The sequence below is a fragment of the Xiphias gladius genome, chromosome 7 (assembly GCF_016859285.1).
Source record: "Xiphias gladius isolate SHS-SW01 ecotype Sanya breed wild chromosome 7, ASM1685928v1, whole genome shotgun sequence".
NCBI lineage: Eukaryota > Metazoa > Chordata > Actinopteri > Istiophoriformes > Xiphiidae > Xiphias > Xiphias gladius.
In genome coordinates, this window is record NC_053406.1 from 21,621,224 (window position 1) to 21,641,281 (window position 20,058).

At 37.9% G+C, this 20,058-nt stretch overlaps 5 protein-coding genes and 1 pseudogene across 5 annotated transcripts; all 6 read left to right on the plus strand.

Annotated features, from left to right (window-relative positions):
• The first annotated feature begins 394 nt into the window (after window positions 1-394).
• On the plus strand, window positions 395-1,369 carry LOC120792119 (olfactory receptor 2AT4-like). The gene has a single exon (XM_040131171.1). It carries the CDS (start codon window positions 395-397, stop codon window positions 1,367-1,369), a length of 975 nt encoding a protein of 324 aa, XP_039987105.1.
• Window positions 1,370-4,065: 2,696 nt separating this feature from the next.
• LOC120792221 (olfactory receptor 51E2-like) lies at window positions 4,066-5,031 on the plus strand. The gene has a single exon (XM_040131295.1). The coding sequence runs from the start codon at window positions 4,066-4,068 to the stop codon at window positions 5,029-5,031; it is 966 nt and encodes a 321-aa protein (XP_039987229.1).
• Window positions 5,032-8,041: 3,010 nt separating this feature from the next.
• LOC120792276 (olfactory receptor 2AT4-like) lies at window positions 8,042-9,016 on the plus strand. The gene has a single exon (XM_040131352.1). The coding sequence runs from the start codon at window positions 8,042-8,044 to the stop codon at window positions 9,014-9,016; it is 975 nt and encodes a 324-aa protein (XP_039987286.1).
• A 4,656-nt stretch (window positions 9,017-13,672) lies between these two features.
• On the plus strand, window positions 13,673-14,641 carry LOC120792223 (olfactory receptor 51E2-like). Its single transcript, XM_040131297.1, has one exon. The coding sequence runs from the start codon at window positions 13,673-13,675 to the stop codon at window positions 14,639-14,641; it is 969 nt and encodes a 322-aa protein (XP_039987231.1).
• Window positions 14,642-15,332: 691 nt separating this feature from the next.
• Window positions 15,333-16,997, plus strand: LOC120792224 (annotated as a pseudogene).
• Window positions 16,998-18,911: 1,914 nt separating this feature from the next.
• Window positions 18,912-19,895, plus strand: LOC120792226 (olfactory receptor 52N5-like). The gene has a single exon (XM_040131299.1). It carries the CDS (start codon window positions 18,912-18,914, stop codon window positions 19,893-19,895), a length of 984 nt encoding a protein of 327 aa, XP_039987233.1.
• Window positions 19,896-20,058: the final 163 nt, after the last annotated feature.

Sequence of the window (20,058 nt, forward strand, 5' to 3'; positions counted from 1 at the left end):
AGTCTTCTTAAGAGGTGATTCAGCAGGTGAGTAAGTAGAGTGTGCTGCCATACTGTTTGAGAAAGGTAGGCATTGTCTGATCTACTGTAGCTGACTAAGGCCTTACTCACGTTTGCATTTTATTTTGATGTATATCCTTCAGGATTTAAGAATTCAAAGTTTTATTCTGTCACACACACCAAGTGTACATGTAGCGAAACGCAACGTAGTATCAAGGCTGTGCTAAATGACTAGCGTGAAAAATCTGAATTAGACTGAATTAGACAAAAGGAAATATAAAGCATATAATAGTTGACAGTGCATTGTTTAAATGTTTGTTGTTAAAGTGTTTAATGTGTTGTTAATGTGCTCCCGTATTTCCTTTTCAGTGGGTTTGGGAAATTTCTGCTCCATCATGCCAGAGGGAAATCACAGCAGCGTGACTGAATTTATCCTCACTGGATTCCCCGGACTTCATCTAAAGTACCACGGTCTCGCCTCAGCTGTATTGTTCTTGGTTTATTCCTTAACTTTGATAGGCAATGGTACAGTTCTTTTTTTATTTGCAACTGACCGCAGCCTTCACAAGCCCATGTATTATATCATTCTGAATCTGAGCGTATGTGACCTTCTCTTTAGCACAGCCACGTTACCTAAGATCATCAGTAATTACTGGTTTCAATCAGGGACCATCTCATTCACTGCTTGTTTTGTCCAAATGTACTTTGTTCACTACCTGGGCACAGTGAATTCTTATATTCTCTTTCTAATGGCTTTTGATAGGTATTTGGCTATCTGCCATCCTCTCAGATATTCACTTGTTCTTAAAAACTCTACTATCTGTATTCTCAGTGTTACTGCTTGGGTTGTTGCCAAGGCAGGACCTCTAATGATCGTTATAAGGGCGTACCCGCTCCCTTACTGTGCCTCCAACATAATCAATCACTGTTACTGTGATCATATTGGTATAACAATGCTGGCCTGCACTGACAGAGCTCCTTATGGCTTTTCTGCTTTTGTGTTTGCAATGGTAGCGCTAGTAGGTCCTCTGGCATTTATAATTTTCTCATACTGCTGCATAATTATAGCAGTACTTAAGATAGCAAATGTACAGGGTCGCCTAAAGTCTCTGTCCACTTGCAGCACTCAACTGATTATAATCTCACTCTATTATTTACCCAGATGTTTTGTATATTTAGCCAGCAATGTCGGCATTAGATTTAACACTGATATGCGAATAGTTATTATCGTGCTTTATAGCCTTTGCCCCCCCATGATAAATCCACTTATATATTGCTTAAGAGGTAAAGACATGAGAAAAAGCTTGCTGAAGCAGTTCAACAAAAGGACTGTTCCACAGAAAGCACAAGTTTCAGCTGTTTGTAACTAACAAACCAATGTATTGATCAATGTTTATCCTTTCTTCTAATTAGCCATCTCATTCTGTGAGGACTGAAAAGTTTCTTCAAAGATATTGATTGGGGACATATTGAAAGCCAAAGCTGTCACAATGTTGACTATGTCATTTTAAGACATACTTTGAGGCAGGGAAAAGATTTCTTCTATCTGGTATATCAAAATGTATTGACTGAAACAGCCCTGTGGTTTCTTTATGTAAAACAAATAATCCCAAGTAAGTCACTACAGCACTGTTCGATGATTTCTGTTGCAGGGTAAAGAGGAAAACGGTTCTCAAACGCTTTCTGGCCTGCGACACTATTGTCAATTTTATTGCTCTAACAGACCTCAGCAATTACTGTAGAGACCTGTCATGTTAACTGGAGCAATTCATGTATTTTACTTTCAAAATACAAAGGGAGTTCAAAATGGATTACATAGAATTAAAGTATATTTCAAGCCTGTATTTTTATAACAAAATGAACTGAATAAAATATAAACCTATTATTAATATATTGTATCAGTCTTGTTTATCAATCACCTTACTGCTTTTATTTTTTGAGGGGTTTTTGGAAATGTGCCTATGTTATAAGTTCAGTTCAGAAAAGAATTGACCGTAATCAAAGGATGAATTCATTGTAAAGGCTGTTCAAACTCTATGTCGTACTAAGTTATTGATGAGAACAGAAGTGGGACGGAGCAGACACTTGCTCCGGAACCAGTCCATCCGCAGACCTTGGGACCATAATGTTCACTCTAAATGCTGCATTTCAGCCATGGCACCATGACACCGCCCAGCTATTTACAAGTTAATGCTATTTTCCAGGGCACAATATTATTGATAAAATCATGTTGTTACACCACAACAACTAACATATAGTAACCAACAATGTGTTCTAACTGACCAACATAATGTACCAAACATATCAACTATTTAAGTACAGAAAGACAGACATAGTATTACATTGTTGGATAAATACTGACTTTTATGACAAAACATTAAGATATATTTCTCACGTCTAAAGCAGTGCAATTCAACAGCACCAAAAACTACAGTCTGCAAAATTACCATAACAAAAACTGAACATTATGACCTGCATGAAGGTAGGAGTAATTTCATTAGACTGAATTACTTAAGGTGCACCTAATAAACCGGCAACTGAGTGTACTTGGCTGGTAAAACTAAATCTCAATCTCACCCCCATTCCATTGCAAATCTAAGACAGCAGCATCAAAAAACTCCTGTTGGACTTCATGCTGCACAAAAAAATATTTTCTTTAATAGCGCGAGAACTCAAGACGACCTCAAGGTATTAAAAAAAACCAAAAAACAGCGTAAGTAAACCTGGCTGATAAAATGCTTCATGTTTCCTTAAGTCACCACATGTCACCTCTGTGCCTCATTGAAGAGAATTCAATCAAAAATTTTTGGAAACCATCGCAGAACCAGAAAGTGAACAAAGTGGCCCACCATTTTGTCATCACAGTGAATATGTTAAACAAGTCTCTTTACATGCTTAGACTACAAATTGAGAATCTGGTGTATAGAAAGAGGCAACCAGCAATGTTAAGTACTGATTCACACTAAAGTCAGCAGCCAAATGGGTTTTCCTACTTGAAGATGTAAATGGAAGGTGAAAAATAAACAAAAACCACATTTATTAGGGAAAATAAACTCTGTCTCTCTCACTGACTGTTTCTACAGCCAGTTCAACTTATCACCCGACCAGTGGCAACTGTTCCGGACATGGCGCAAAACCTGTGAGGGCGATAGAAAGCCAGTTACCAATGGAAAACTGTTGGCATCGTCTATCAGGGTCGTAATGCCAGGCTCGGTTTAGAAACTATTCCTCTACGAGGAGGAAAAGAGCAGATTTTTGGATCTGATTTTTGAAATGGACGCCACAAAGCAAACGTGGTCTATGGGTTTGGAAGAGAGCTGTATGGGCTGGTGGGAAAGTGTCCAACACTGCTAAGCCTAACCCGTGTCCAACTGTACAGACAAATGAGGGACAGCGAGAACTCCCAGGTGAGAGACAAGGCTGCAGGAGTGTCACTACAACAGTAGTCCACGATAAAGCTTGTATGCCTTAACCTTGTAGTTTGAATGTGATCAGGATTTGGGAGCAGATCATTCCTGAAAAATCTGGTTATATGTGGGAAAACTCATGTGTTAGTGTCCGGCTTAAGAGTCGCAAACAGAAACATTGTTTTGCTCGTTAAATTGAGCTGTTTTACAATTTGTTCATTGCAAGGTGTTACTAGATATCCCAAAACTATATTTAGTGTAATTAAGGCCGATTTAATCAACACAGTATCCATGAGGTAGCTTCCATTCATGTTTTGATCCTTTGAGGATATGTCAGCTGAACTTGATAAAAGGCTGGTATTACCTGGCATCCAGACATTGTATTGAGTTTTTGGATACTGAACTCCACTCTCGAAAGTAAGAGCGTTATTCAGACTGTGTCGAGCATCTGAGTCATTAGATATACTTTTCTGCATAAGTGATTTTCAGATATAGAGCATCATTTTGAATAGTTGGGTTTTGGTTATCTGACTTAAATTATATGGTGCATTGGTACTATATTCTCCAATTAATATTTCAAAGGTCTAAACAATGCTTTTACCTTGCAGGTCTTTATTTCACGTCCTGGTTCTGATAGATTCTTATTGAAAACTCAAATTATGATCGCCAATTTTACAAGGATGAGAAGTTTCTTCATCCTTGGATTCCCTGGACTTTCACCACAGTATTATGGACCTGCATCAGCTCTGCTTTCTTTCATCTACCTAGCTATTGCAATAGGGAATATTTTCATTTTAGCATTTGTTGTCTATGAGAAGTCCCTGCAAAAACCAACATATCTGGTCTTTTGTCACCTGGCACTGAATGACTTAACATTTGGCACTGTGACTCTCCCAAAGATCATATCAAAATACTGGTTTGGTGATAGCATTGTTTCATTTTATGGCTGTTTTACACAGATGTTCTTTGTTCACTATTTAGGCTCAGTAACGTCTTTCATCTTGTTGGTAATGTCTCTTGATCGGTTTATTGCAATTTGTATTCCGCTGCGTTACCCTGTCCTAATCACAAACAACATCATATCTGTGCTCTGTGGGTTTGCTTGGTTCATACCACTGCCCTTGATGGTAGCTGTTGTACTCCATGCCCTCACTTTAAAGTTCTGTAAATCAAATGTCATTGCTCAATGCTACTGTGACCACATCTCTATTACCAGTCAGGCATGTGGGGAGGATGTTGAAATTGTACAAATCACTACTCTCTGTATGGCCATGTTTTGTCTTTTGCTCCCTCTTGCTTTCATCTTGTGTTCTTATTCTACCATTATTGTGATCATTATGAAAATGTCCAATGGTGCCGGCCGCAAGAAAACCTTATCAACTTGTACCCCACAAATATTTATCACATGTCTTTTTTACCTTCCCAGATGTTTTGTTTATGTAGCTAATACTGTTGGATTTTCTTTCAGTTTAGATGTTCGCATTTTATTGATTTTGCTGTACAGTCTTTTTCCTGCTGCTGTTAATCCAATCGTATACTGTTTCAAGACTCAGGATATCAAGCAGACATTGATAAGGAAGCTGAAAAGGACTAAGATCGGAATAGAGATAAAACTTTCAGTGTAATAACAGGCCGATGAGATTGCCATCATACCTCAGCCATCTAATCTATCAGGTTGGCTTGATTTGCAAAAACTGTGACTGTACTTCAGAGAAAGATTTTCAAAAGAGGTTAGCACAATGTGTAAATTCTATTTTTATGCTTTTTTATGTCTTTGTTTTACCTTCCCAGATGTTTTGTTTATGTAGCTAATACTGTTGGATTTTCTTTAAGTTTTAGATGTTTGCATTTTATTGATATTGTTGTACAGTCTTTTCCCTGCTGCTGTTAATCCAATGATGCACTGTTTCAAGACTCAAGATATCATTCAGATGTTAATGAAGAGGCTGAGCCAAACCAGCATTGGAATAGGTATAAAACTTTCATATAAATGTAAAGCTGACAGGTGAGGCAGATTGCAAATGATAAACCAACTGGAGGATTTATTTGTTTGTGAAATTAAAGACAAGCTCCACCTTCAAAATTTGGGCTTTACACTTAACTATCAACTGTAATTGGTGCTTACCCTCGGGTAATTGGTTTTTTCCAAATTTAGTCTAGGTCTTCTTTTTCTTCTTATTCTATGTAGTGCACTGAAAAGCCTCACCTCTCAGGCGAGGCTTGATGGACAAAATGTGTGATTTAAAAATATAATCTTTAACCATTTCTGCAAAGTTATTGGTACACTACCTTAAAGTTGATACATGAAATAAATAAATTGAATTCATCACTGAAAACACAGTTTCCATGTGTGTACACATTTTAAAATTTGAACATGGTTTAGTCTGTTTTTTTTATATTATTACAACTTTAGTAATTAATGTCCAGTTCAATGTAAACCCTGTTTGGGACAATGACTACAATTACATGTACACCTTGTTGTAAACTTTAAACAACAAACTTTTTTTTATCACTTGACTTTTTGTCTTGACTTTTTTTTTGACATTATTATTGCAGTCTTCTAATGTTTAAAATATATTCTAAACCATTGTTTCAACCTTCCCTGACGGTAATAAAAGCATTTAAACTGATGTAATTTGCATTCTTTGTTCATTAAGAGTAGTTTAAATACTGTTTAATTAAAATTACACTGTTTTATCATATCAGATTGCCAGATGAGCTCATTGGTGTGCACTAGCAATGTTGTGATCAAACTAACCTTGTGGATTCATATGTTTGTGTATTTCTGTGTATGTAAATATGAGAAAGGGGGGAACAGACAAAGGGAATTATTAGTGTTTATGAGTTGGAAATCGGTGATATTCTATACAGCCTCTCTGTTCTTACTTTAAACATTCTACAGTAAACAAGTACAAGGCTTATCTGTTTAACTTATTATCTTTATGTGACTTATAGTCACTCACTATGATCACTGACTTAACCAGGCAGAGGATGCGGCTGCCCCCGGCAAACAGTCCTCAAGGGGCTACACCTTGGGTCCAATCTGCCTGACTGAACATGCGCTTTTGTTGTTTAGTGGGATATTTGGAATAAAGTTTGGTTGTCTGTCTTGATTGCAACAAAAAACATACTCAGACCATATCTGTGTCTTCTGCAGAGCACAGACGAGCCCCCACCACTGCTGAGGCAAGGGGTTCTCGTCCTATGCAGCGAACAGCACAAGAGGGGGGCCCTTCGGCCTTCTTGTGTTGTCACTGATCCCACCAGTAACCTCTTAATAGAGCCTCTCTGAGTCAGTTTGGCTGGTGGTGCCGTATTTCTTTTTTGCTCGCTGTTTTTCATAACAATGAAAGTGTAAAGAAAACCAAAAAAAAGTCCAGTTCAGAGCGTTTCTGAAATCAGTTTAAAATCAAGCGGTGATGTGACATCAACACTACCGATGTCAATCTCTCTCTCTCTCTCTGTCTCTGCATATATGCCATAGTTGGACAGGCCATCTGGACTACTTGGACAAATCCTGGTGGGCCACGGGATCGGTGATCGTCAAGTGGGCCGCTGCATCAGTGGACTTACCAGCCAGTCTTTACCAGCCCTCTCTGTGTTCCTGTCTTTGGGGGAACGCATGAAATTGTGCTGCATGTATGTAACTTAATTTGGGCATATAAAGCTTCTCTTAATCACGACTTACACTAATCGATCTGCTAATACAGTTATTTTTAGCACTACATCACCCATGCTAACAATTCAATTACTACAAATAACTGTAGTAATAATAGCAACCACAGGCAGTCATTGTCCAGCAACTTAAAACATTAAACTGAAAACCGAAACAAGCCTCACATTTCATGTTCATTGGCTTGTAACCTGGACCGTTACGCTACAAAGACATCCACTCAGATGAAAAACACATGCTATGTGCTGAGAGACCACTATTAAACACTGGGGATATAACTCCCCTCCCTCGGTATCAATTTAGGTACACATTGGGGTTTTGTTAAAGTGAAGTTGTTTACCCCTGTGGGATTTATAATCCATTAGCATTATTAAATTAATGTTTCTTCCAATTAGCCATCGTGAGGTGAGTGTTCCTTGCTATGTATAGCATATACAGTATTTCCCCACTGACTAATTTAATGTTAATTACCACATTAATTACAGTCCGAGTAGTAGGTCATTAACACCCACTGAGAATATGTATCATCGTCATCGTCATCATATTTCATCACAAGGCGTGCTTTAACAAGTCTTCTTAAGAGGTGATTCAGCAGGTGAGTAAGTAGAGTGTGCTGCCATACTGTTTGAGAAAGGTAGGCATTGTCTGATCTACTGTAGCTGACTAAGGCCTTACTCACGTTTGCATTTTATTTTGATGTATATCCTTCAGGATTTAGGAATTCAAAGTTTTATTCTGTCACACACACCAAGTGTACATGTAGCGAAACGCAACGTAGTATCAAGGCTGTGCTAAATGACTAGCGTGAAAAATCTGAATTAGACTGAATTAGACAAAAGGAAATATAAAGGATATAATAGTTGACAGTGCATTGTTTAATGTTTGTTGTTAAAGTGTTTAATGTGTTGTTAATGTGCTCCCGTATTTCCTTTTCAGTGGGTTTGGGAAATTTCTGCTCCATCATGCCAGAGGGAAATCACAGCAGCGTGACTGAATTTATCCTCACTGGATTCCCCGGACTTCATCTAAAGTACCACGGTCTCGCCTCAGCTGTATTGTTCTTGGTTTATTCCTTAACTTTGATAGGCAATGGTACAGTTCTTTTTTTATTTGCAAGTGACCGCAGCCTTCACAAGCCCATGTATTATATCATTCTGAATCTGAGCGCATGTGACCTTCTCTTTAGCACAGCCACGTTACCTAAGATCATCAGTAAGTACTGGTTTCAATCAGGGACCATCTCATTCACTGCTTGTTTTGTCCAAATGTACTTTGTTCACTACCTGGGCACAGTGAATTCTTATATTCTCTTTCTAATGGCTTTTGATAGGTATTTGGCTATCTGCCATCCTCTCAGATATTCACTTGTTCTTAAAAACTCCACTATCTGTATTCTCAGTGTTACTGCTTGGGTTGTTGCCAAGGCAGGACCTCTAATGATCGTTATAAGGGCGTACCCGCTCCCTTACTGTGCCTCCAACATAATCAATCACTGTTACTGTGATCATATTGGTATAACAATGCTGGCCTGCACTGACAGAGCTCCTTATGGCTTTCCTGCTTTTGTGTTTGCAATGGTCATGCTACTGGGTCCTCTGGCATTTATAACTTTCTCATACTGCTGCATAATTATAGCAGTACTTAAGATAGCAAATGTACAGGGACGCCTAAAGTCTCTGTCCACTTGCAGCACTCAGCTGATTATAATCTCACTCTATTATTTTCCCAGATGTTTTGTATATTTAGCCAGCAATGTCGGCATTACATTTAGCGCTGATATGCGCATAGTTATTATCATGTTTTATAGCCTTTGCCCCCCCATGATAAATCCACTTATATATTGCTTAAGAGGTAAAGACATGAGAAAAAGCTTGCTGAAGCAGTTCAACAAAAGGACTGTTCCACAGAAAGCACAAGTTTCAGCTGTTTGTAACTAACAAACCAATGTATTGATCAATGTTTATCCTTTCTTCTAATTAGCCATCTCATTCTGTGAGGACTGAAAAGTTTCTTCAAAGATATTGATTGGGGACATATTGAAAGCCAAAGCTGTCACAATGTCGACTATGTCATTTTAAAACATACTTTGAGGCAGGGAAAAGATTTCTTCTATCTGGTATATCAGAATTTATTGACTGAAACAGCCCTGTGGTTTCTTTATGTAAAACAAATAATCCCAAGTAAGTCACTACAGCACTGTTCGATGATTTCTGTTGCAGGGTAAAGAGGAAAACGGTTTTCGAACGCTTTCTGGACTGCAACACTATTGTCAATTTTATTGCTCTAACCGACCTCAGCAATTACTGTAGAGACCTGTCATGTTAACTGGAGCAATTCATGTATTTTACTTTCAAAATACAAAGGGAGTTCAAAATGGATTACATAGAATTAAAGCATATTTCAAGCCTGTATTTTTATAACAAAATGAACTGAATAAAATATACATCAATTATTCATATATTGTATCAGTTTTGTTTATCAATCATCTCCGAACATTGTTAAATTCTGACCTACATTTTATCTTAGATCTGACAACGTCTACACACAGGTGTCTAGTTTAGGTAGTTGTGACCAGACCAAAAACACAAAACCCACTAGGTACAAGAAATGTATACTTTCCCTCTGGTCAAATAAACACTGCTTATCAAGTGCCGATGAGGTAAGTTTCTGTTTCATTTACTGCTTTGATTTTTTGGAAATGTGCCTATGTTATAAGTTCAGTTCAGAAAAGAATGGACCGTAATCAGAGGATGAATTCATTGTACAGGCTGTTCAAACTCTATGTCGTACTAAGTTATTGATGAGAACAGAAGTGGGACGGAGCAGACACTTGCCTTGGAACCAGTCCATCCGCAGACTTTGGGACATTTTAAATGAACAGTACCCCAGAATGTTTTACTAAGACTGAACTCCCACTTGCCCAACAAACATGATATTTTTAAAATATTTTTTTATATTTTTACACATATAGAGATAGCTACTATTCAAGAATTTTATACAGACACACCAGTTAAGGAAATTATGTACATAAATTAATATAAGTTTACCACGTTTGATAGCTTTGATAACAAAAATCTAAATAGTCTCTACTGCCCAGACACCACAGATATTAAAAGAAAAAATAGAAAATACATACTTTTAAAACTGTTAAACTGATGAAAAGTGAAATTAAATAAGCCTAAAATGAAAGAAGTGAAAACCTTAAAGGGAAAACTTTCATGTCATTCTCTTCTAAGCTGATGTTTAAGCAATGTTAAATGATGCCTGGTTAGAGAATAAAAACTTTAAAAAATGTATTCAATACTGGCTGAAAAAATGCCATTTTTTTATTTACAGGCAGAGAGTTTTTCTCAAAGTACCATAATCTTCACTCCAAATGCTGCATGGCACAATAACACCGCCCGGCTTTTTACAAGTTAATGCTGTTTTCCAGAGCACAATATGCTTATTGATAAAATCGTATTGTTACACCACAACAACTAACATATAGTAACCAACAATTTGGTCCAAATAGCCGGTTGCATGTAACATCACAACATCTAATAAAACCTCTGGTCATACAGGGGCCGGAAGGAATCACTGTCTTCTATCTATTCTACCAGTACAAGTCAAGTCCATCAAATGACATCAGCTAATACACGCACATGCAATTTTGGATCCTGGCAGTTCAGCCACCTTCTGTTCAGAGCATCTCATGCAAAGGCATAATCAAAGAGCATTATCTCCGAAGAGGAAGCTGCGCTCATGGCCAAAAATCTAACTGCTCTCTGTCAGGACAGGTTGCAAACTCTTCCTGTGGAACACAGAGCTCAATATTTGAAACAAATGAATTTTGATAGAGACAACTTCCTGTAGAGAGAGCTCTTGGCTTGCAGTGGTGTGCTGAGACTGATTCATTTAAGTTCAAGATGGCCGGTCCACCAAAAGTCTTGCACCGGACGTCGAATGTTGTCAGCGTCTAGTTCTGTGTATGAACCTCTGGGTTTTCTTGCACCGGTTGCGCTGCCTGCCAAAATCATGCTGCAAGAGCTTTGCAAAAGAAACTTTGAATTGGATGAAACCATACCCCAGGACATCTTGCATGAGTGAACAAGGTGGGTGAAGGACCTGGATATGCTGTCTGAGATTAAGGTCAAAAGGTGCATTAAACATAAAGGCTTTGGACACCTTATATATGCTCAGCTTCATCACTGTTTGGATGCTAGAGAAGATGTACAGGGAGCGGTCCTTTTTCACAGAAATGACATCCATGTTGCGTTCCTGATGGGTAAGGCCAGAGTTACACCTTTAAAGACTGTAACTATTTCTTGCTTGGAGCTGACTGCTGCTGTCCTTGCTGTTCGTGTTAACCTGATGCTGAAGGCAGAGCTGAAGATCCAGCTGCAAGAGTCCGTCTTCTGTGCTGAAAAATATAAAGAACGAGAACAAGCATTTCCATACGTTTGTGGTCAACAGTGTCTAATCAGGGCTATTAGAGGAGCCACCAGAGCTTCACAATGGCGTTACGTCAGCTCCAGGGAAAACCCAGTGGATGCATCCGGAGAAGTGAGGGTTGGCGACTTTATGCATGACAACAGATGGATTGAAGGTCCAAAGTTTTTGTTTAATCAAGAAGGGGACTGGCCAGCAAATGTGGTAGAGACTGCGACAGAAGCAGAGGGCCTAGAGGTCAAGAAGGAAGCCATGGTGAATGTCATTAATGTGGAGGTCTCCCTTGATGCCACTAGTTGGCTAATGGCCTACTTCTCAAGTTGGATGAGGCTCGAGGTAAGCTGAAAAACATTCTTTTGGAAAGGAGTTGCAGAAGGAGTGAGTTGGAGGCTCCTGATGCCAGCAAGCAGAGACTTGACAATAGTGTCATGTGCCAAGAGAAGCAAGGGGTTAAAGGACAAGCTTTGTCGACAAATGATCTTGAGCCACTTACTCCCAACCATATCCTTCTTATGAAAGGAAGACCATCCTTGACAACCTGGATTGTTTGAGCCACATGACCTGTACATAAAATGAAGATGGTAACAAATTAAGTATATCTCTGACCTTTTCTAGAAACAATGGGTACGGGGATACCTACCTTTCCTGCAGGAGAAGAAAAAATTGAACCGGTAATGGAGAAATCTAAAGCCTGGATATGTTGTTGTCATAATGGATCCTACTGCCCGACAAGGCTCTTGATCACTCTGAAGAATTTTGGAGGCTTTCCATGATAAGAAAAGACTTCTGCATTCAGTGCATCTGCAGACAAAGTCGAATGTCATTGCACGTCCTGTGACTGAACATTTCCTGTTATATGAGACTGCAGGTTAGCAGGTCATCCCAATGTTTCTATGTATTTGGAGCATGTGAGACCAAAATGTGAGGGAAATTGTACTCATCAATGTATTATTTTGATTGTGGCTCCTTAAATTGTAATTGCTAGAATTGTTTTGTCTGTTAGTCATTACAAATAGGGACTGGACACAAAATTGGTCCAATAAGTGTCACCATTGTGTTTTGGATAATTTGTCACAGGTATTAGTAGAGGGAGGTACGCAAACAGTTTTTGACCACCACGCCACGCCATTTTAACACTGTGCTGGAATTGATGAAATGTTTGGCTGTATGGAGATTTTTTTTTTTTTTTTTTTTTTTACAGTGAGAAATAAATTTTGAATCGGAAGCTAGAAGCAGAAGTTGGAGGGTCAAACATAACATCTGTGGATTCTAGGCAAAACATTTGGGTTAGGCAGCCAACCACTAAATTTGATTGTGATATGTGTTCATGCCTAATGAAAATCTCAGTAATGAGTTCAGTGGTAGCAGAGAGTCAATGCCGTCAACTTTCTGAAATCACTTATATACTAGTAGGTGAGAGATAAACCTAAAGGAAAGTAATTATAAAGACTCACATTTGTCAAGGGACCTTATTTATGTCAGTTGGTTTAATCTTTTTGCAGGTTTTCAATGAATTTTTGATAATTATAAAGAAGAAGACACCATGATGCTATTTGGACAACGCCTACATTCATTTGAGAATAGGATCCTTTGTGGATATGCATGATCACATGTTGCGATGAGCAGATATTAGCCATCACCCTGGTATGGTTCTAGGCTTTTAGTTGCTAGCCTCCAATCTGAAAGGTAAGACTCTTACTTGCATTCTAAAGGGAAAACACTAAAACCTACAACTGTCTTTGTTACCTTTCATACGTTATATATTTGTAAGACATTCTACAGGTTGAAAGGTTTGACAAAAGGAATTCACATTCTTTTGTCAAAACTTGTGAGGAAAATTGCTAATGATTATTTTTGGAGTAATTACTTAAATCATTTAGATAATGGAAAATGCCAGTCACAATTTGTCAGAGGCCAAAGCAACGTCAAAAGTGCTAATTATGTCTGACCAAAAAACTAAACGGTTTTCAAAGTTATAATCCTATGAAAAAAGAGCAAAGCAGCCAAATCTTCACGTTAGAGAATCTTGAATCTTGACAATCTTGTTTTTTGCTTTGTGAGGCTAATCATTTTCATGCATGTTGGATCATGTTAAATATTAATTTTGATTTATACTCTACAGGGATTTTTTTGTCTTGGTGCTGATTGTGAAATAGTCATTAATGATCTACACCAATGCCACAAGGATGAGAAGTTTCTTCATCCTTGGATTCCCTGGACTTTCACCACAGTATTATGGACCTGCGTCAGCTCTGCTTTCTTTCATCTACCTAGCTATTGCAATAGGGAATATTTTCATTTTAGCATTTGTTGTCTATGAGAAGTCCCTGCAAAAACCAACATATCTGGTCTTTTGTCACCTGGCACTGAATGACTTAACATTTGGCACTGTGACTCTCCCAAAGATCATATCAAAATACTGGTTCGATGATAGCTTTGTTTCATTTTATGGTTGTTTTACACAGATGTTCTTTGTTCACTATTTAGGCTCAGTAACGTCTTTCATCTTGTTGGTAATGTCTCTTGATCGGTTTATTGCAATTTGTATTCCGCTGCGTTACCCTGTCCTAATCACAAACAACATCATATCTGTGCTCTGTGGGTTTGCTTGGTTCATACCACTGCCCTTGATGGTAGCTGTTGTACTCCATGCCCTCACTTTAAAGTTCTGTAAATCAAATGTCATTGCTCAATGCTACTGTGACCACATCTCTATTACCAGTCAGGCATGTGGGGAGGATGTTGAAATTGTACAAATCACTACTCTCTGTATGGCCATGTTTTGTCTTTTGCTCCCTCTTGCTTTCATCTTGTGTTCTTATTCTACCATTATTGTGATCATTATGAAAATGTCCAATGCTGCCGGCCGCAAGAAAACCTTATCAACTTGTACCCCACAAATATTTATCACATGTCTTTTTTACCTTCCCAGATGTTTTGTTTATGTAGCTAATACTGTTGGATTTTCTTTCAGTTTAGATGTTCGCATTTTATTGATTTTGCTGTACAGTCTTTTTCCCGCAGCCGTTAATCCAATCATATACTGTTTCAAGACTCAGGATATCAAGCAGACATTGATAAGGAAGCTGAAAAGGACTAAAATTGGAATAGAGATAAAACTTTCAGTGTAATAACAGGCCGATGAGATTGCCATCATACCTCAGCCATCTAATCTATCAGGTTGGCTTGATTTGCAAAAAATGTGACTGTACTTCAGAGAAAGATTTTCAAAATAGGTTAGCACAATGTGTAAATTCTATTTTTATGCTTTTTTATGTCTTTGTTTTACCTTCCCAGATGTTTTGTTTATGTAGCTAATACTGTTGGATTTTCTTTCAGTTTTAGATGTTTGCATTTTATTGATATTACTGTACATGCATCTCGCAGGAATTCAGATAACGCACTGTATGCCATACAATGGAAGTGATTAGCCAATAGTAAGAAATAATACTGGACATCTTTTGCATTATGATTGGACTACAGACACCACAACTAAAGTCTTGTTGTTACTCACACACGAGGATTTGATTTTCATTCATTTTGGGGGATTACATTTACTGGGCACTACACAAGCCACTACGATTATAGGTGTCACTAACAACAGCGTGTTTGTAATTGGATCACATCTTTACGCGTGCATCACCTAAAATTACACCCTGACTTGACATAGAAAGGGGCAAGAAATCCAATAAAAGAGTAAAGCAACTATTCTCCAGAACAAACTGCAGCAGCCAATGAGCTAAATTACCAAGCAACTTGCATTTTAGCATTGTCAAAAGCATGAGTAGTGTAGAAAAACACCCGTTCTTGTATCCATCAGAAATGGGCTGTTCAGCACCTGGTATGGATTTACTGTGCACAGGCGTGTGGTTACAGTAAGTGGAGATCCACACGTGGTGCTATTTAGCTAATTATTACCTCTTAGGCTTTTCACAAAGATGTCAGTGATAACAGCACATCCGCAACAATCTGCTTGCTCCTCTGCCTCAAAGTCCACTTATCTTTTCACGAGTCATGAGACGCACCACGAAAACAGCGCAACATTAAGTATCTCTCGAAAATCCAAACAGAGAAATTCTTAGTAGCGAAAAGTACTGCTTCACATTTGGATAATTGTTTTTCTTAGAAAAAAAACCTGCCAGAACAAAACACAATAAAACGGCCCAGGGTGGCATTACATTTCTCTTAGGATATATTTTCTATTATACAATAGTTATATATGATCTCAACTTCTAGGAGACAGCGTTGCACAGCCAGTATGGTAAGGAGGAATGATAAAGCGACCAATGACTGCTTGCTTGACAGTACATTGAAAAGAGACATATTTACATTAAAATAATCATAAAACTGAAATTGTAAAATTTAAACGAGTCAAATTAATAAGAAAGACCGTAGTAAAGGAAATAACAACAGTTAAAGTGTTGAAGCTTTTTCAGAAGGAATTTTACGATTCCATCATAAATTTTATGATTCCATCATAAAATTATGAATTTGTCATTTAAACACAGAAAAAGAAAACATAATTTTTAAGTGGCAAGTTGAATGATCTTTTATCTTTTTTTCCTTTTATGTTTTTTAATGCAACAGGTTTCTACTTTCGCCATCAGAGATTTTGTGTTGACTGCTGGAAAAAAACCTTAATGTAATCAAACCTTAATTTTAATTTTGTGTTGCAATCCTTAAAATGAAGTGATCTTGATGGACCTGTGTCAGCCCTGCTTTTTGTACTCTTCTTGGCTATAGCTGTGGGAAATATTTTGTTTTAGTGTTTGTCAAGTGTGAAAAGTCTCTTCACAAACCCACATATTTGATCTTTTGCCACCTTGCATTAACTGACTTATCGTTTGGGACTCTTCCAAATATTATAGTAAAATATTGGTTTGATGACAGCATTATTTCACTTTACGGTTGCTTTGCACAAATGTATTTTGTTCATTTTTTAGGGGCAACTCATTCTTTCATCCTGGCTCTTGATCGTTTTGTTGCAGTCTGCTCCGCTGCGATACACAGCTCTTTTCACAAACAACACAGTTTCTGTGCTTTGTGGAATATCATGGTTTATGCCAATATCATGGATGGTGGGTATAGTTTTAGATGCTCTCACATTGCCTTTTTGTAATTCAAACCTAATTTTACAGAGTTATTGTGACCATATGGCAATAACAAAACTCGGATGTGAGAATGTACGCGAAGTTCAGGTAGTTGCATTTGGTCTGGCCATGTTCAGTTTGTTGCTGCCTCTGGGTTTTATTATATTCTCTTATTTTGCCATCATTGTTGCTATTCTCCGTATGTCCACCTCTGAGGGCCGCATTAAAACTCCGCCTACCTGCACACCACAGCTCCTGATCACGTTTCTGTATTATATGCCAAGATGCTTCGCGTACCTGGCGAACAACGTAGGATTCACTTTCAGCGTTCCAGTCCGCGTTGTTATTGTAATGCTGTAGTCTTTCACCTGCTGCTGTCAACCCAATAATATACTGATTCAACACCAAGGATATCAAAGAAAACTTGAAAAATAAAAATTTTAATTCGAAAAATTAATATTAGCACAAAAACTTGATAAATATGATAATATTTTGCTGCTTCCCCATGAGTTTTAGAATCAGTTTTAAGATTTTTGCAGTTAACTTTTAAGATGCTACATGGTCAAGCTTCTAATTACAGTTTATAAAACCTGAACCACAAAGCACCCTGAGGCCCTCAAGCAGGGGTCTCCTGACACACACTATGCTGGCAGGGGTGACTGAGCCTTTTGTTTTTGGGTCTCTCAGCTCTGGATGGCCTCAGTGAGGAACCAAATCGGAGTAACTTAATGTCAGATTTTAAAACAAACTTGTACTTTCAGTACAATTGTGTTCAGGCCTTCGTTTTACAAGCCTATTGGAACAAAATTGTTCTTAATGTTTCTATTTCATTCTTTTATTCTATTTTATACTTTATTTCTTAAGTACATTTTTATCCTTTCTTGTGGAGTTGCTTTGATGTTTTACTGTAAAGTAGCCTACTCAGCAACATTGTGTAAAAAGTGCATAAGCAAAATTTATTAAAAAGTGGATAAATAAAATGTATTACTATTTATTATTATAAATACATGTTCTATTAGCATCCTGGCATCACAATTATCACATTCCAACTTTAAAGTAATTTTACAGGTCAAAAGAAGGGACTTTGTTCCCGTTGGACTGGGCCAGGCCAGCTGTTTCCCACTGCTTCCAGTCATAGTGCCAAGCTAAGATAACAGGCTGTGGCCTCATATTTACCAGACAGATGAGAGACTGGTATTAATCTTCTCATCTAACTCCTGGCTAAGCAAATAAGTGCATTTCCCAAAATGTCAAACTAAACTATTCCTTTAAGTTACATGCTCATTTCAATGGTTAGTGGGGGCCTGGCAAAGATATATCTTGTCTCTTGTCTGGCTTTTGACCAAAAAGGAGTGGTCCTTTTTGCTACATCTCATACCAAGGTGCAGTATAATCTGTGACTTTGTTAATGTGGCAATTTTAGACTAAGTTAGAAGATTTCAGACAATTTTCTCCTCATAGACCCGTCGCAAAGTAACTTCCAGTGATTATGCCTCTTAACTGCAGAAAATGTGCCAGAATATTTAAGTTATTCAAGTGAATCATCTCAGTTAAAGTCAATAGAAACTCATCGGGAGGTAAGATAAAAGAAAAAAAAAAAAGATAATACTTCAAAGCCAGTAGGACGGGAGGTACGTGTGTACAAATTCTGTACATTAAAGGCAAATGCAGCTCATTCTCTTTGCACATAAAATGTTTGATAACACTGAGAACAGCAGGCAACATACGACAGACATTCAGTAACAGAAGGCCAAATAAACTGGGCAGATGGGCTGTTTTGCACAAAGGAAATCCCTTTCTCACATTTCAAACAACCAGCTCTTCTTTACAGATCTCTACAGGTATGCATGAATGCATGTAGGCTTCTGTTGGATGCATTAAATGTGAAGATTTTCCCAAATATTTTCCCACACAGAGAAACCTGCACCCAGTCACTTCATATACCAGAGATCTTTCATCATGTTTTTCATAATACATAGCACATGGGAATTGGCTCCTCTGACAATACCTATGCACATCATAAGACCGCACTCTGTTGGAAGAATTTACGATACAGAAGCGCCTCGGATGTCAAGCGTGGTAGCGGAGCCATATGGGCCATAGCCTTTCAGAGCGAGAGTCTAGCAGGTAGATGCTAACGATGTGTGGCAAGCAGGGCAAGGTAATCAATGTAATAGATTGTGGAATATCCTTTGATTAACTACAAGTTCGTATCCTTTCTTTGATTTTGCTGTTTACAAAGTTTTTCCTCAGTCGCTCTTGTTTGTGTGTTTGTATGTAAAAAGCTGATTATTATAATAATGTTGTGATTATGAAATACACTAATATTACAAATATAAAAGACTTCATTATCACAGGATTCCCCGGACTTCTGCCTGAGTATTATGGACCCGTGTCTGTTCTTCTCCTGCTGCTTTTCCTAGCTATTGTGGTTGGAAATGTTTTCATTTTAATCGTTATTATGTATGAGCGGACTCTTCACAAACCAACATACTTGATCTTTTTTCACCTTGCAATGACAGACATTGCGTTCGGCGTTGTGACGCTTCCAAAAGTCATTGCCAGATATTGGTGGAATGACACGATGTCTTCATTTGGAGCCTGCTTCGCACAAATGTACTTTGTCCATTCTTTGGGAGCTATTCATTCTTTACTTTTGCTTATGATGTCTTTGGATCGTTTCGTTGCCATATGGCTTCCTTTCAGATACCCTGTTTTGATTACAAACAAAACAGTTAGTATTGCTTGTAGCCTGTGTTGGGTTCTAACATTCATACGTATATTGGGGATTGTGCTCCATGCCTTGACGCTGCCTTACTGCGACCTAAATATCATCATGCAGTGCTACTGTGATCATATATCGATAACTAGGCTGGGGTGTGGTGAAAATGTTGCATATGTTAAAAAAGTTGCACTTGCAAATGCCTTGTTCACTCTCTTGGTTCCTTTAACATTTATCATTTCTTCCTACTTTTCTATTATCATAGCTGCTCTGAAAATGTCTCAGACTGGGGGTTGCCAAAAAGTCCTGTCCACCTGTACTCCTCAGATCTTTATTACCTGTCTCTATTATGTGCCAAGGTGTTTCGTTTATCTCTCTCACAACTTGGGATTCAGTTTTAGTACTGATGCTCGTATTATTATTACAATGATCTACAGCCTTTTACCCGCTGCAGTTAATCCATTGATATACTGTTTCAAGACTAAGGACATTAAAAAGGCTTTGATGCAGAGATTTAAAAATAAAAAAATAAGGATTGCGCTCAAAAGTGACCATAAACACAATATTAAGTAATTCTGTATGTGTTGGTTGTCATAAAGGTGCAATTTAAGACAGTTGCTTCAATTTTTTAATTCACTTCATTACTTGATTACCCTGCTAATAGTTTCCACATTTTTTTCATCTATTTATTCATATTTTTATTAAACAGTGAGTTTGTTTAACCTGGGTGATCTGC